We start from the raw sequence: 15,526 nt of genomic DNA, 5'->3' as shown, positions 1-15,526 counted from the left end.
TCTTTAGTCTTCATCTGGCGTTTTAAAGTCTCCATGTCCGCCGCCATCCTTCGAATTAGTTCATCCTGTTCCTTTACGCGATCTTCCAGGGCTTGAGGATCAATCCTCCTCCTTTGCCTGTCGGGACTTTGAGAGTGACGAGGGCTGCCATTCCGCCTTCCCCTGCCACTCCTCCTGGAATTATGTTGTTGGGGCTCCAAGTCCGCCATGGGAGGGACGGTAGGTAATCCTTCACGCCTTGCGCCCCCTTCTGGAGTTTGTCCGTCGACGGCGGACTGCGGCAAGTCTTCAATGTGTGCCATTGAATGAGAAAAGGAGAAGCTTAGTCAAGAGGTTTTTGTTCTTGTCTGTTCTTCCCACAGACGGCGCCAATTGTACGGGGAGGAAATAATTCTCCTCGTATAATCCTGTTGACCAAGTCCACGCTCCTCCGTACGACGTCGCTTTGTCACCTGAAAACACAAACGTGAGCTAGCCGGCGGGTGTGTGCCGGAAACCTCTCCGATGCCTAAGTCAGAAAACTTGACAAATAGACAAAGCTCTAAGTTCTCAGAAAGATTGTGTTCAATTACCTCCTCCAAGGTGTTGCTTGTGAGCTTTTATAAGTTTCGTATGGCACAATCCTAGTAGGACTTGTACTTCTCCATGCAGAGTCCTCCTAGGATTCATTCTCCTAAGGATAATGCTTATCCTTTTGCACCCTCCCCCACTGCTTAAACCAAGTGGGATGGTTTTTTATATGACCGAACTTCCACATGACCGAAGTAAAATTGGCTATACCGAGCCACAGAGGGCCGGACTATACTTAGCTCGGTCTGCTCCTCCAATTGATTACTTCGGCTGCCCTGTTTGACCTTGATGTGCTTAGTTCAAACTTCCAAGTAGCAAGTTCTGACCGTCCCAACCGCTGTATGTCACGACCGGACTAATTCTGAAACCGGTCTTCCCAGAACATACTGCGGCCGGACTAACTCTGAGACCGGCCTAACTCCGAGTTGTCTCCGGACCGGAGTGGCTTTACTCTTCCTTGGACCGGAGTAATCTCACCTCCTCGGGCCGAAGTAACTTTGTCTCCTTAAGGCCGGAGTAACCTTGCCCCTAGGCCGAAGTAGCCATTACGGCCTTTTTACTTAGTCCTTCGCGTTTTGGGCCTCGAAGCCAAACTCGGAGCTCGGCCCAATTTTTCCCAAAAATTACCCTCTCAAAAATGAAGATCAAATACAACATATCATTATTATAAGGAAAGGAAACTCCCAAATTGGGTTAGAGAAACCCCATACAAATACCAGGGAACCAGGCAAGCGAGGAGATTCGAATACATGACCTCCTACTGAGGTGCAGAGGTTAATTTAGCAGTCTGATATATACTTAAGTTACTGCAAAACCCAATTTACTTTTCCAATCAAAGTCCTCCCAATGAAAATTGGGGGCTGCACTGCAAATCAAGAACGAGCAATGGTAGAGGGCCAAAAAAAGTGTGGCTCAAATGGCTCAAAACTGCCAAAACGACGTCGTTAAACGAGCAATGGTAGAGGGCCACAAAAAGTGTGGCTCAAATGGCTCAAAACTGCCAAAACGACGTCGTTTTAACGACGTCGTTTTGGCAGTTTTGAGCCATTTGAGCCACACTTTTTGTGGCCCTCAAACATTTTTCATCAAGAACCTAGAATTGTATCCAAATTTATGTGTCTCTTAAAGCTCTAGAGGATATAAGTAGAGTAATAGGGAAGCAGGCGTGATTGTATTGTTATAGGAGAAAGAGAGGTAAGGAAAGCACTCACCTATTATACGTTTGACAACATATGCTATTAAAGCTTCTATATTAACTACTCCATCAATTAGCAAGGCTTTGGTGTTATAGAGTTCCATTTGATATATATTGGAAAAATTATACTCAATGGAGATTAGCTGCTGCTGCTGCTTCTTTTTTTCTTTTCCTGAAAAATTAAACACATAGGCAAACCACATATATGTTAGATGCTTATATATTAAGTATTCATCTACTGGCAAGGCAACGATTCTTCATATAAAAATTTTCTCCCGAATTATGCAATTATATGCCTCTAATCCAAAATTTTGGAGAATCACTGACTGAAAAATGTGTAATAGTTTGATTTGGGTGGAAGTATTACATTTTAATTTACATGGATTTTCAAAACCCTTTTTATAGGATTGCAGCCATGAAGCTTATCTTATTATTACTGGAAGCAGACCTTTAGGGGTTGGTCAACCCAAGTGTCCTGTTTCTTGGTAACACCCAGTTGTCCCAACCCACCCATTTATGTTCAACACTATTCCCTAGGGGGATGCACACAAACCACATGCATAGGGTAAACCTGATGAGTGTTGAACTTGAGATGCCTAATCGTGAACCATCACCTCGGTCAATATGGCAACTAACTTGTGTGGGTTGAATCCTTGGATCTTTCCTTCTGTCTCTCAATTTTTTTTTCCTTCAATTTTTCAATAGAAAGGTGTGGGATTATTCTTGTAAGGTTTGTTGTTGCCAGTAATATTTTTGTGTTTCTGTATGACAAATGCACATTTATATATATATTTTTGAATAGTTTAGGAACTTGATGTATAAAATGAAGTGGCAATCAAAATCCAGGTTTCTTATTTTTATTTTTATTTTTTTAAATTTTGACAATGCAGAAGTATTGTCTTGTATCAAAATTATTTGTATTACTTGATCAAGTTAACTATGGAGGGTTTTATTCTGAGTTCACAATTTTTGTACTATTCTAACATGAATTGTACAATGGTCATCCTTTTACAGTATCCTATGCCAATGTTTTTTATTGCTGTCCCATGGAAATCTGTCTGTCTTGCAAAGCACAGTATGATTAGCTCAGTATAGCTCATAGATGGTTTAGCTAGCCTACTTAATCATGAGGGCCCTATGTGTATATATTGCGTGGAGGGGAGCACTGTGTTGGATGAGGAGAATGACGACAAAATTTTATGGCCTTCTACTACAATTTGTTCCAAAATGACATGCTTTCTGAAGCCATTGAGGGAAATGGGAAACCAAAAGACAGTGATGAATAGCATACCCTAGAAAGTGTATACCTAAAACCCATAATCAAGTGTTAGTCCCATCCATCTGGGTTCTTGGGTGGGCCGACCTTTCAAAACAGTTGAGGGGTGCACCATGTATAGACCAACGCGGACTTAATTTTCTAAGAGAACAGTTTATCCTTAATTCAAATCCGCATTTTTAAGTTCTAACTTTACCATTGTTGATACTTAAATTTGGTAAATTTTTAAAAATTTTTAATTAAAGCAACTTTATTAGGGTAAATAGTACAAGTTGAACATGAATCTTACAATCATTGTAGGAGACATGCCAACATCCAGTAAGGAACATGTCACGCCTAATGTTATGAACTTTGAGCCTAGACATGTCGGCATGCTTTTCCATGTGGAATGTTTCTTGTTTCACATGAAGCTTTTATCTGTGTGTTGTGTTGTAATAGTACTTGAATTTTCTTCCCTTACGGTATGTTTGGTTGGGGGATTTGGGAAGATATTTGGAAAGGGAAAGGGAAAAAGTGTGTGAAATTAGGTGAAATGTAGGTATATTTTATTCATATTTCACCTACCTTTTCCTTTTCCCTTTGCAAATCCCTTCCTAAATCCCCCAACCAAACACAGCGTTAACATGGAAAAGCATTACATGAAGGAACATTTCAGACTACCACCCTGATGTGGAGAACCAAAAAGCTAATATGTTGTGGTTCTTATTTTCGCTTTACTTTTGATATTGGAATCAATTCTATTATAGATTTTCTTGAGAATTGTTTGGAAATAAATAATTCACGTGCCTATGATGAAGTTCTCTAATTTCTTCTGCTGCTCTCATTAAATGGGAGGAGAGGGTTATTTATCTTAGATATTTAAATGCACTAACATGAAATTTCAACCTTTTCAATTGCAGTATGGGAGTTATCAACGTCATATCCTTGTAGAGGACTTGAATAGAAAATGGAAACAAATCATGCTACAGAAATCAGTGGGTTGTCTTTTCTTCTTGCATTTTTTTTCAATTGGGCTCCGTTAAATTGATTTGCAGCTTTTTGGATGTTTGTACAGCCAGTAACACCATTGGAGCAGTGTGAGTGGCTGAACAAGTTATTAATGGAAATTTGGCCTAACTACATCAACCCAAAGCTTTGCATGAAGTTTTCATCTATTGTTGAGGTGATTGCCTATTCTTTATTTCAATTAATGGTCATTTCAATGTTCTCTTTAGATAGAAGGGTTCTCCCCCTCGCCAAAAATGGTTTTTCTGTATCTTGAGAAAATATTCTGTAAAAAGTGATCTAACATAATTGTTTTTTCATATAGCATTTCCTTAAATATCTATTGTAATGGCCTTATTTATTTATCTATTTTTAAACTTTTTGTTGAGACTGAACTATTGAGGACAATAAATGCTAGTCTACATTTTTTTTTCTCACTACCATTCTATGTGTTCTGATAGAAGTTGATGGGTGTGATACAATTTTTTTTTTCTTGCAGAAGCGCTTGAAACATCGAAAACCAAGGCTTATTGTAAGTGCTTCACCTTTTTATTTCACTTAATTGTACTTATATATTGGTGCTTACTATGTAATTAATTTCACTGAGAACAAGCTATCTCTTTTATAGGAAAGATTAGAATTGCAAGAATTTTCACTAGGTTCATGCGCTCCTAGCTTTGGGCTTCAGGGTATTCAGTGGTCAACTTCAGGTGATCAGGTTTGATTTCTGGTTAAAGTCATGAAATTTTATGCTTATGCTGCTTTCTATGCTTATCATGAATAAGTTATTCCCAAATGGATGGGCAGGATAATGCTCTTAGAATGTTTTGATATTTGTTGTACCCCATACCAATAGACACCCCCCCCAAAAAAAAAGAAAAAGAAAAAGTTGATATCTTCTGATATGATTTTCTTCCAAATGATAATCAAATTAATTTAAGGTTATATTCAAAATTTTATTGCTCAATTTGAATATACCAATGGTGTTTCTCTCTCATTTGGCACATTTTTTACTGATTCTGTGTTGTTCTGGTCATTAAGTTAGTGAGTCTCTGAGCTTGTCTGAGCACATAAATATGCTGAGTTGATGCAACCCTGGGTACTTGGATGGTTTAGACCTTTCAGATGGTAGAAGAAAGTACTATTTCTCTACACTAACTTAATAAGCATTATTTATGGATAATAAAATAATGAAATTTTGATAAATAAACCAAACAAAATCCCAGAGGCCAAAGTTATGTAGTTTTTGTGCTGGTAGTTTGAATATATGTCCATATAAGTATGTGCAGACGTGTGTAGAAATGTCATCAAATTGCTATTTTAGTGTCGTTAGGTAGCTAACAGTAATTACAAATCTTTCTTGATTAAAAATAAATTATGGAGATCGTGGTTAAATATACTTTCAACATATCTTCATATTTAAAAATTATTATAGACTTTGAGAATAATGCAAAGGAAAATCTTAAAAGAGGAAAGAAGTGGACATGTAAGATTTGAAGGTTCAAAAAGTTTATAAGTGAAATTGTGACAGGAATAAAGAAGATTACTATTTTCTGAGTAGGGACAAAAGTGATGAAATGATTGTCTGAAGATGTAAAACCTTTTGTCTAAAGATGATCTATACTATTACTATTATCTAATTTGTAACAAGGAGGCACAGGATAGGTTTGTGACACTACAGATGGCTGGAATTGTGATATAGCATAGGTTACAAACGTTACATTACATGAAAAAATGGAATAAAAAAATATTGGATTGTCCTCATTAATAGAACTAGAACATATACAGTTTCCCTTTTCATACTTCTAATTACTAATATATTTTGATACTGGGCTTTACTGTGGTTTTTCTTTTTTCATATTTTTTGTAAATGAAAGAAAGCTCATGGCCGTTAACTCTATGTTGACAGGGAATCATCCGTTTGGGTTTTGATTGGGACTCTACTGATGTAAATATTCTGATATTTGCTAAGTTGGCAAGGCCTTTAAGGGGAACTGCCCGAATAGTCATAAACAGCATCCACATCAAGGGTGAAGTATGTAACTTTCTTTTCTTTAATTTACTTCCTTCTTATATCTAGAATTGAAAGGTTATAGCCTCTTTTTTTTTTTCTTCTTTTTTTGGTAAATGAAAAATTGAAGTCACATCTTATGAAACTGAAGAATTAGTAATGGTTCTGATTTAATGATTCTTTGCCCACCCTAGTGTAAGTCAGGTGATATGCATCTCAACCTACATAATAGAGGCTCAACTAAATGAAAAAATGAAAATTAAAGGATAATGAAAAAAAGATGATATATTTTTTAAATATTAATTAACTAAACTATGTTATGCAAAATTCTGTTCAATGAGGGGTCTTTTGTATGTGTGTATGTGTTGTGGTGGTCTGGTGGGCCATATCATCATTTTACTTGGGGTAATTTTGTTTTTAAGGGGAAAGAAATTAAAAAAATTAAAAATCCTCTTTACACAGTTCCAAAAATAATATTAGAGTGGATTTGTCACATGAATGTCCGCACCACATAGTGACAAGTGTGTATGTTATGTGATTTGATATAAGGTTTTCAGCTAGCTTCGATAAGATGCAAAAGTTTAGGCTACTACAGCATGAGATCGTGTGTTTGCGTTTGATGTCAATCATTTTGTGCACATGATGCCAGATGTTAGGTCAGAACTTAATTTATTCCTCCTAGCACCTTGCTTTTGGGTTGGGTCCAACATTGGGTTGCTTCAGGAGTTACCAAATGACTCAACTGTGGCATGTCTAATAAACCAAATCAAACCATGCTTTGCGTTCCAATCAATTGAGGTTGGCTACATGATTTTTTTTTTTCTCCATTCTGCTCTATTAAGGACCATATACTGAGTTAAATTAAATAAACTCATGTCCTTCTTTACTGCAGTATCACATGTCAATCTATGTCTTCCCTTCCCCTTTGCACTTCTAACCATGATTCTATCTTAGTTCCTCATCGTTGCCTCTACTGATCTTCCTTGTCCATGATCAAACCATCTTAATATGTTCTCTCTCAACCTATCTTTAATCAGTGCTACTCCTACCATTTCATGAATGTTTTCATTTTTAATTTTATCTTTCCTAGTCTTACCACCCATCCACCTCAACATCCTTATCTCAGCTACACTCATTTTACTAATTCATGATACATCATTTCAAAATATGCCTGGTGTGCTCATTCATAACCAATGCAAAATTACGCACTCTGTTCAGATCCTTGATGCAGGCATATTATATTGGAATTTCGCTTGGTTTCCCACTCACCATCCTCAAAATATATCACCTATTTTTATGCTTTTTTACTGTGTCAGGCACAACATTTAGCTACTTAAATACTTTCTTAGGCATCAACACTACTTCATTTTGATGTTGTGTCTTGAATCTTTCTTAATTTCACAAGGCTTATGGAGTAAGGACAGTTTTGTGTTTGTTCTTTTGACATAGGACAGTTTTGTGTTTGTTCTTTTGACATAAGCAGCCTTTTCAGAACACTTTTTAAAAAATTGAATCATATTTTTGATGATCTCTTTAGTATAGATGAAGGGGCTGCTAATGCTGTTCATATTCCTTGGTTTCTGACTAACATATTTTTATTTTCTTTCACGTTTTAATTACTTTCAACTGCAGTTCTCAAGTAATGTTCAAACAAATATATTTTTTTTCTAAAGTTTAGAGACATTGACTATTTTGAACGATATTGATGCATCCAAAACATGTGAAAACTGCAGTGTTTGTATACATATGAAAACCTGAATAAGAATTTCACTTTTTATATCTTAATCATATTGTTCTCTGGTTATGTTTTACAGCTTCTCTTGATGCCAGTTTTGGATGGAAAAGCAATTTTGTACTCATTTTTCTCCACTCCTGAGGTGAGAATAGGTGTTGCATTTGGCAGCGGTGAAAGTCAATCTCTACCTGCAACAGAACTGCCAGGTGTTTCCTCGTGGCTGGTATGTTTCTGAACCAATAATTTTTTGATCAGCAATGTTTCTGAAACAATAAGATTTGAAAGCTTGTGAAAGAAACTAATATACTCTACACGAGTGCCACAATTTTCCTAGTGTTCTCTTCTGATGCATTACATTTATTCTCTTTCACTGAATTACGTATCTTCTTAGTTTTGGCGTACGCACTCTAATATTTACATAGATTGGCAGCATTTTGTATCACAAAAGATATTTTTCCAAAAGTTGGTTTCCAAAAAATATGTCTGCTCATTTTTTGGAGCATACAAAAGTTGATTTTTCAAAACAAAACAAATCATATTATATTTCATTTTGGAAAGGAAACTTGCTGCTAATATGCTTTGTTTGGTTGCTGAGAGGTGGTAATAGAAGATAGGAAAAGACTAGGGAGTGGTTAAACAACATGGTTTTGGAGGTGGTTGTTGCTAGATGAAGAGTTCCTTTCATTTTTCGATCTAGTTTTTCTGGCTACCAAACTTTATTGTATTGCCAATTTTGTATGCCCTTAGTTCATCTCATCTTATGAGTTCCTCAAAAAATGGAATGTTGTAACTGACACACCTAATTTACAAACTCAATAGTTGTCCTAATTTGATTTTGACTTTGGAGACGGAGTTGTTGAATCCATATACATTGTTGAGCCCATTCCCTAATAGCTTAAACTTTTGGGACAATTAATGACTTAACGTGGTATCAGAGCTAAAGCTGGAGGAGTTCAAAACTCTCGGTTAGCATTTGGTTCCCATTTGCATCTTTCTTCTCTCTATGTATGGATGTTTGCATCCCCATGTGCAAGGTGGGTTGCATGTGAGAGAGGATGTTGAATAGCTTGATATACATTGTTGGGTGCATTTCCTAACAGCTTAAGCTTTTGGGACAATTGGTGACTTAACAGGAGCCACGCATTTTGCCACTCTTGAAGTTTCCACATGATAAATCTTGATTTCTTTATTTGAAGAGCTAATTTTTAAAATTAAATTACGAATGCATCTTCTTCTTCTTCTTCTTCTCCTTGCAGGTTAAACTTTTCACTGACACATTAGCTAAGACGATGGTTGATCCTCGCCGTCGGTGTCTCTCCCTGCCATCCATAGACTTCAGGAAAAAGGCTGTTGGTGGCATAATCCATGTGACTGTCATTTCAGCAAGCAAACTTTCCAGGAATAACTTCAAGGGAAGCCTTTCTCGAAAGCAACATAGTTTTACAATGGATGGTAGCTTAGAAGAGTGCCATGAAAATAAAGATCTTCGGACATTTGTGGAGGTTGAACTTGGAGAACTAACCAGGAAAACAAATGTTAGACCTGGATCAAGCCCTAAATGGGACTCAACATTCAATATGGTTTTACATGAAGATACAGGAATTCTCAAATTCCAACTTTATGAGTGTACTCCTGGGAGTATGAAGTATGACTATCTAGCAAGCTGCGAAATTAAGGTACTGCCATGTATGTATGGTCCCAACTTTCTTCAATTTAACACCGTGGCTTTAGACATGTCATCATATGGCTTCAGACAGTTGTATCAAGTATTAATGATAAATAAAGGCATAGTAAATGTGTGTGCAAAATTGTGGTTTCATTAACGCAATAAAACAGTAAATAATAGAACACACACAGAAACAAGAAGACAAGATATATGTGTTTCAGAAGGGTGTGCCTACGTCCATAGTGTAGAGAGAACAAATCCACTGTACTCAATAAGGATTACAAAAAACTCTCAACCTCTTAGCACAACTCTCTATTCTGTAACACTCTGTGAAAACCTATCCCAAAAATTACAATATATAACCACCTACCTGATCTTCGGGCTAGGGACCTCAAAGGGTTTGTGTCAATCTCCATTGGGCCTTTTACTCCGGCCTCAACCCTCACGATACTCTTGAATGCACAGTAAATACAATACATGGACAACAAAATTTTTTTATTTTATTTTATTTTATTTTTGTACTGTGTAGTTTCATGTACAAACCATAGAAACAAGTGCCAAATGTTTCATTGAATGGAATTGGAATGATAGATAATATCTCATTGTGTAATGTCTTCCACTTCAGTTTTATTTTGAAGCAAGCAATGTCAAGAAGTGAAGCATACCATGTGGTTGAACATGCAACATGAACATTACAATGCATGAGATGTCCGTCTGAATGTGAGAACACTGTTCTCCGTTTTCTGTGTTTTCCGTTTTCCGTTTTCCTTTTCCTTTTCCTTTTCTTTTTAGAATTAGGAATTAGTGTTAGTGTTCTATATCTAATAGAAAACTATATCAGTGATGTATTTGTTTAGGATTAGGATTTAGTATTCTATATAAGTGAGTGATGTATGCATTCTTTGTTCAATTAAAATCTAATATACAGTTTTGTTTAGAAATCTTACATGGTATCAGAGCTAGGTTCGAAACCCTAGCTGCTTCGCTTGTCGCCATCGTGGTTCGCTGGTCAAAGGGTCATCGATCTTGAACCCTCCGTGGTTCTTTTGGTTCGTGATCAGCCCTAAGTGGTGACATTCCGGTTTGTCTGGGTCATCACCATCAGTCCTCTCTGGTTCGACTGGTTTGTCACCATCGGAGTCGCGACTTGTCTCTCTCTAGACTCACGAAGGTTCGAAACCCTAGCCCTCTCTGGTTCGTCTCGCGAAGGCCTCTCTCTTCCTCGCGATCTCTGTCTGATTCGATCGCAGCCATCCACTTCGGCGCTCTGGTTCGTCTGCCTCTCTTTTCCTCACGAGCTGTGTCTGATTTGTTTCTCAGCCTCAGTCTCTCTCTCTGTGTCTTCAACTTGGCTATTTCTATTTAAAACCCTATTTCAGGATTATTGCACTAAAGCCCCATATTTGTCTGTTTATTACAAATTTTGTTTTATTACAATGTCGGATACTAAAATCCAAGCCATCAAATGTAAACTCACTGGTGGCAATTATGTCTATTGGGCCAGTGTCATGAAGAATTTTCTTCTTGGTCAAAAAAAATGGGGCTATGTTTTTGGTTCTGTTCCTCGTTCATCGGACCCGAAGACGGAAGGGTATCTGTCTTCCTGTGACCCTTGGGATTGTGATAATGCCTAAGTTCTAACCTGGTTTCATAATTCTATGGATGACCGTATTGGAATGATGTTTTCCAAGTACAGTACTGCCAAGGAAGTGTGAGATTATTTACTCGGTGTTTATCAACAGTCCAACTTTGCCAAGCGGTATGAGTTGGAAACAACTATTCAGAGTGCTCGTCAGCGGGATCAGACTATTCAGGACTTTTATATTGAGATGACAGGTCTCTGGGATCAGTTGGCTCTTATGGAACCACCTAGTTTCAAGATACTAGATGCTTATATTGAGTTTCGGGAGCAGAGTCGTTTAGTCCAGTTCTTAACAGCTCTTTCCCCTCAGTATGAGGCTATTCGAGGTGGCATCCTTCACCGATCTCCTCTTCCCTCTATGGATGCTATTGTTCGTGAACTCCTCTCCAAGGAAACCCGTCTTAAGACGGCCAGTCAGACTTTGTCTCCTTCTGTGTTCTTGGCTCCTACCAAGCCGCCCTTGTTATCGACCCCTCCTCCTCATCAGCTTCAGGCCATTGCGAAACCCAAGAGAGAACCATTAAGGCCATATGAGTGTGCTTTCTGCCATCAGAGGGGTCATTGGAAGAACAATTGTCCCAAAAAGGGATGTCAGCCTGCTCCGTCTTCTCAGACACAGTTCCACGGTCCTACTTCGGGTACTTTCCGACCTCCTGCTGCTTACACTGCATCTACTCCGGCTCCCGATCCTGACTTGGCTTCCCTGAGTGCTCAGGTTGTACAATTTCAGCATATCTTGTCCACCTCTCAGTTATCCCCATTCGCCTCCGCTCTTACCTCTCTCATCCAGGTTTGCTTGGGTCCTCTTCAGGTTTCCCTTCTTCTGTCTGGATTTTTGATTCTGGTGCCTCTCATCATATGATTCCTCACATTTCCTTACTTCAAAATTGTATTCCCCCACCCGTTCCTATTACTATTAATACTGCTAATGGATCTGGTATGTCTGTTCTGTCTGTTGGGTCTGTCTTACCCTCTGCCATGTCTACTGTTACTATTCCTTCTGTTTTTTATGTTCCTCAGTTGTCTGTCAGTTTATTATCTATCAGTCAACTTGATGCGTCTGGTTTTGATAATATGTTTTCCTCTTCTGTCTGTTGTCTGCAGGATCGGATGTCCAAGAAGCAGATTGGGACCGGCCGTAGAATTGGAGACCTCTATGTGGTCGAAAGCTTGCATCTCCCTTTATCCATCTCTCTAGCTGCACTTTCCTCATTTCAGTTAGATTCTCAGTTGAGTCAGTTTTACTTGTTGGATAAAGGTTCTCCTAGTCAAATTGATGAATGCCGGGGGTGTAAACTTGCTAAAATGTCAGCCTTACCATTTAATAAAAGTACCTCTATTTCTTGGTCTCCTTTTTCTCTTGTACATACTAATGTCTGGAGACCCTCTCATGTTCTTACTAAAGGGGGCTCTATATATTATGTGTGTTTTATTTATGACTGCACCTGTTACACTTGGGTTTATCTTATGACTCATAAATTTGACTTCTACCAGATATATCGTACCTTCCAGTCTATGTCACTACACAATTTGGGTCTACTATTAAATTGTTGCGGTCTGACTTAGGTAGGGAATACTTTAAAACTGAATTCTGTGAATACTTGACCAAATTGGGTACTATTCACCAAACTTCTTGTACTGATACACCTGCCCAAAATGGTCAAGCTGAGCGTAAACACCGTTATCTCCTTGAGACGGCTAGGTCTCTCCTTCTCTCTGCCTCTGTTCCGGTTCCGTTTTGGGGTGAGTCAGTTATTACTGCTGCTTTTCTTCTCAACCGTATGCCTACCCCTCTTCTTTCTAGTCGGTCTCTTTATGAGGCTCTATTTTCTCAACTTCCTAATTACTTCCTTTTTCATGTGTTTGGGTCTGGTTGTTTTGTCCTTTTACCCCGTAAAGATAGGACCAAACTTAGTGCCCGGTCTGTCCTATGTGTTTTTTTGGGATATAGTCTCACTCAGAAAGGTTATCGCTGTTATGACCCTGTTTCTCGTCGCCTTTTTGTCTCCCGCCATGTTGCCTTTCTCGAACGTCTATCTTACTTTCAGTTTCCTCCTCTCACCACCCCTGTTTCCAAAGAGGATTTGGTTCATATTGATCCATTTCCTTCTGAGGTCCCGTCTGATGAGTACATCTTCACAGTTACTCCTGAGCTTATTCCATCTTCTCCTCCTGCATCACCTCTGGCTGCTTCTCCTCCTTCGGCCTCTTCTCCTTCTCCGTTGTTAGTTTATTCTCGTCGCAAGGCTCCTCCTCCACCAGTTGTCCCTGCCCCTACTGCTAATCCTCCTGCTTCTGACGACTCTGATCCTGCTACACACCGATATCCTCCTCAAGCGGGTCATCCTCCAAACAGGTTAGGTTGGTCTAATACTTGTTTTTCTGCTTCCTATCGTACCTGTTTGTTTGCTATTCACTCTTTGTAGAACCTCAGTCTTACAAGGAAGCCTGTCAGGATCCTCATTGGGTTCAAGCTATAGAGGACGAGTTGTTTGCTTTACAGAAAACTAGTACATGGGAGTTGGTTCCTTAGCTTGCTGGTAAGAATCTGGTTGGTTGCAAATGGGTCTACAAAGTCAAGACTCATTCTGATGGTTCTCTTGAGCGCTACAAAGCTCATCTGGTTGCCAAAGGTTTCTCCCAGGAATATGGTATTGATTATGAGGAGGTGTTTGCTCATGTTGCCAAGATGACTACTGTCCGTACTTTAATCTTTGCCGCTGCTATTCGTTCTTGGCCTCTTTATCAGATGGATGTTAAGAATGCTTTTCTTAATGGCCATCTCACTGAGGAGGTTTACATGCGTCCTCCCCCTGGTCTTCACCATTCCTCTGGCCAAGTTTGTCGTCTTTGGCGTGCTCTGTATGGTCTGAAGCAGTCTCCTCGTGCTTGGTATGATCGCTTTCAGACTGCTGTTACCAAGCTTGGATTTCATCCTTCTGCTTCCAACTCTGCTTTATTTCTGACACATACCTCGACTGGTTTTGTTGCTCTCTTACTATATGTGGATGATATGATCATCACTGGCTCTGACTCTGCTGTTATCTCTGAGGTCAAGCAACATCTTTTCCGCACCTTCGAAATGAAGGATCTGGGACCATTGCGGTATTTTCTTGGTATTGAAGTGGCTTCTTTTCCCAAGGGTTACTTTCTATCCCAAGCTAAGTATGCCAACGAGGTTATCCATCGTGTTAGACTTACTGACACTAAGCTTTCTGATACCCCCATTGAGCTCAATGTGAAGCTTAACACTATTGATGGTGTTCCTTTGGACGATCCTACGTTATATCGTGAACTTGTGGGTTGTTTAGTCTATCTGACAGTTACTCGCCCTGATCTTGCCTATTCTGTCCATGTGGTTAGTCAGTTTGTTTCTGCTTCTGGCTCTACACATTGGGCTGCTTTGCTTCGAATTCTTCGCTATCTTCGCAGTACTATTTTACAGGGCTTGCTATTCTCTTCTACTTCTTCGTTGGATTTAGTGGCCTATGTTGATGCTGATTGGGCTGATGATGTTAATGATCGTAAATCTACTTCTAGTTTCTGTATGTTTCTTGGTGATTCCCTGATTTCTTGGAAAAGCAAGAAACAAACTGTTGTTGCCCGTTCTACTGCCGAAGCTGAGTATCGTGCTATGGTTCATGCTACTGCTGAAATTGTCTGGCTTCGTGGTCTTTTATCTGACTTGGGTGTCCCTCAGTTTTCCCCGACCTCTCTCTAATGTGACAACCGACGTGCTATTCAAATTGCTCATAACACTGTCTTTCATGAACGGACAAAGCATATTGAGATTGATTGTCATTTCATTCGTCAGCATCTACAGTCTGGCGTTATCTCGTTTCCTTTTGTTTCTTCAACTCTGCAACTTGCTGATTTCTTCACCAAGACTCACACCACTGCTCCGTTTCAGTTTTTTCTTGACAAACTCTTATGCTGTGTTTGGTTGAGGGATTTGAGGAGGGATTTGGAAAGGGAAATGGAAAAGGTAGGTGAAATATGAAAAAAATATACCTACATTTCACATAGTTTCACACACCTTTTCCCTTTTCCTTTCCAAATCCCTCTCCAAATCCCTCAACCAAACACAACATTAGTATTTTCTGCTAAAACACCTTGAGTTTGAGTAGAGGTGTGAGAACACTATTCTCCGTTTTCTCCGTTTTCCGTTTTTCTTTTCCTTTTAGGATTAGGAATTAGTGTTAGTGTTTTATATCTAATAGAACACTATATCAATGATGTATTTGTTTAGGTTTAGGATTTAGTATTCTATATAAGTGAGTGATGTATGTATTCTTTGTTCAATTAAAATCTAATATACAGTTTTGTTTAGAAATCTTACACCAAAAACCTTCAACTGTTTACATTTATTGTTTCTTTTCTTTCCTTGTAGATGTTACTGTATCCTTTTCAACAATTGTTGATATGTATTATTTTGTTCAATGAGCAG

General features: G+C 38.7%; 1 protein-coding gene across 2 annotated transcripts in view; it reads left to right on the top strand.

Annotated features, from left to right (window-relative positions):
• Positions 1-15,526, top strand: part of ATSYTF (C2 domain-containing protein) — a 28,561-nt gene that overhangs the window by 9,049 nt on the left and 3,986 nt on the right. The window contains exons 2-8 of one of the 2 annotated variants that reach the window (XM_028197465.2): positions 3,941-4,015; positions 4,096-4,203; positions 4,525-4,557; positions 4,654-4,743; positions 5,935-6,060; positions 7,851-7,994; positions 9,028-9,447. In XM_028197465.2, the coding sequence (XP_028053266.1) occupies positions 3,941-4,015; positions 4,096-4,203; positions 4,525-4,557; positions 4,654-4,743; positions 5,935-6,060; positions 7,851-7,994; positions 9,028-9,447 (996 nt within the window). Of the gene's footprint in view, positions 1-3,940; positions 4,016-4,075; positions 4,204-4,524; positions 4,558-4,653; positions 4,744-5,934; positions 6,061-7,850; positions 7,995-9,027; positions 9,448-15,526 lie in introns of both variants that reach the window. The other variant, XM_028197470.2, reaches the window with a different exon arrangement.

Source organism: Camellia sinensis, chromosome 4 (genome assembly GCF_055761805.1).
Source record: "Camellia sinensis isolate YWXY chromosome 4, ASM5576180v1, whole genome shotgun sequence".
NCBI classification, from domain to species: Eukaryota; Viridiplantae; Streptophyta; class Magnoliopsida; order Ericales; family Theaceae; genus Camellia; species Camellia sinensis.
The sequence above is the reverse complement of the archived record's forward strand: the minus strand, read 5'-3'. Positions and strand labels throughout refer to the sequence as shown.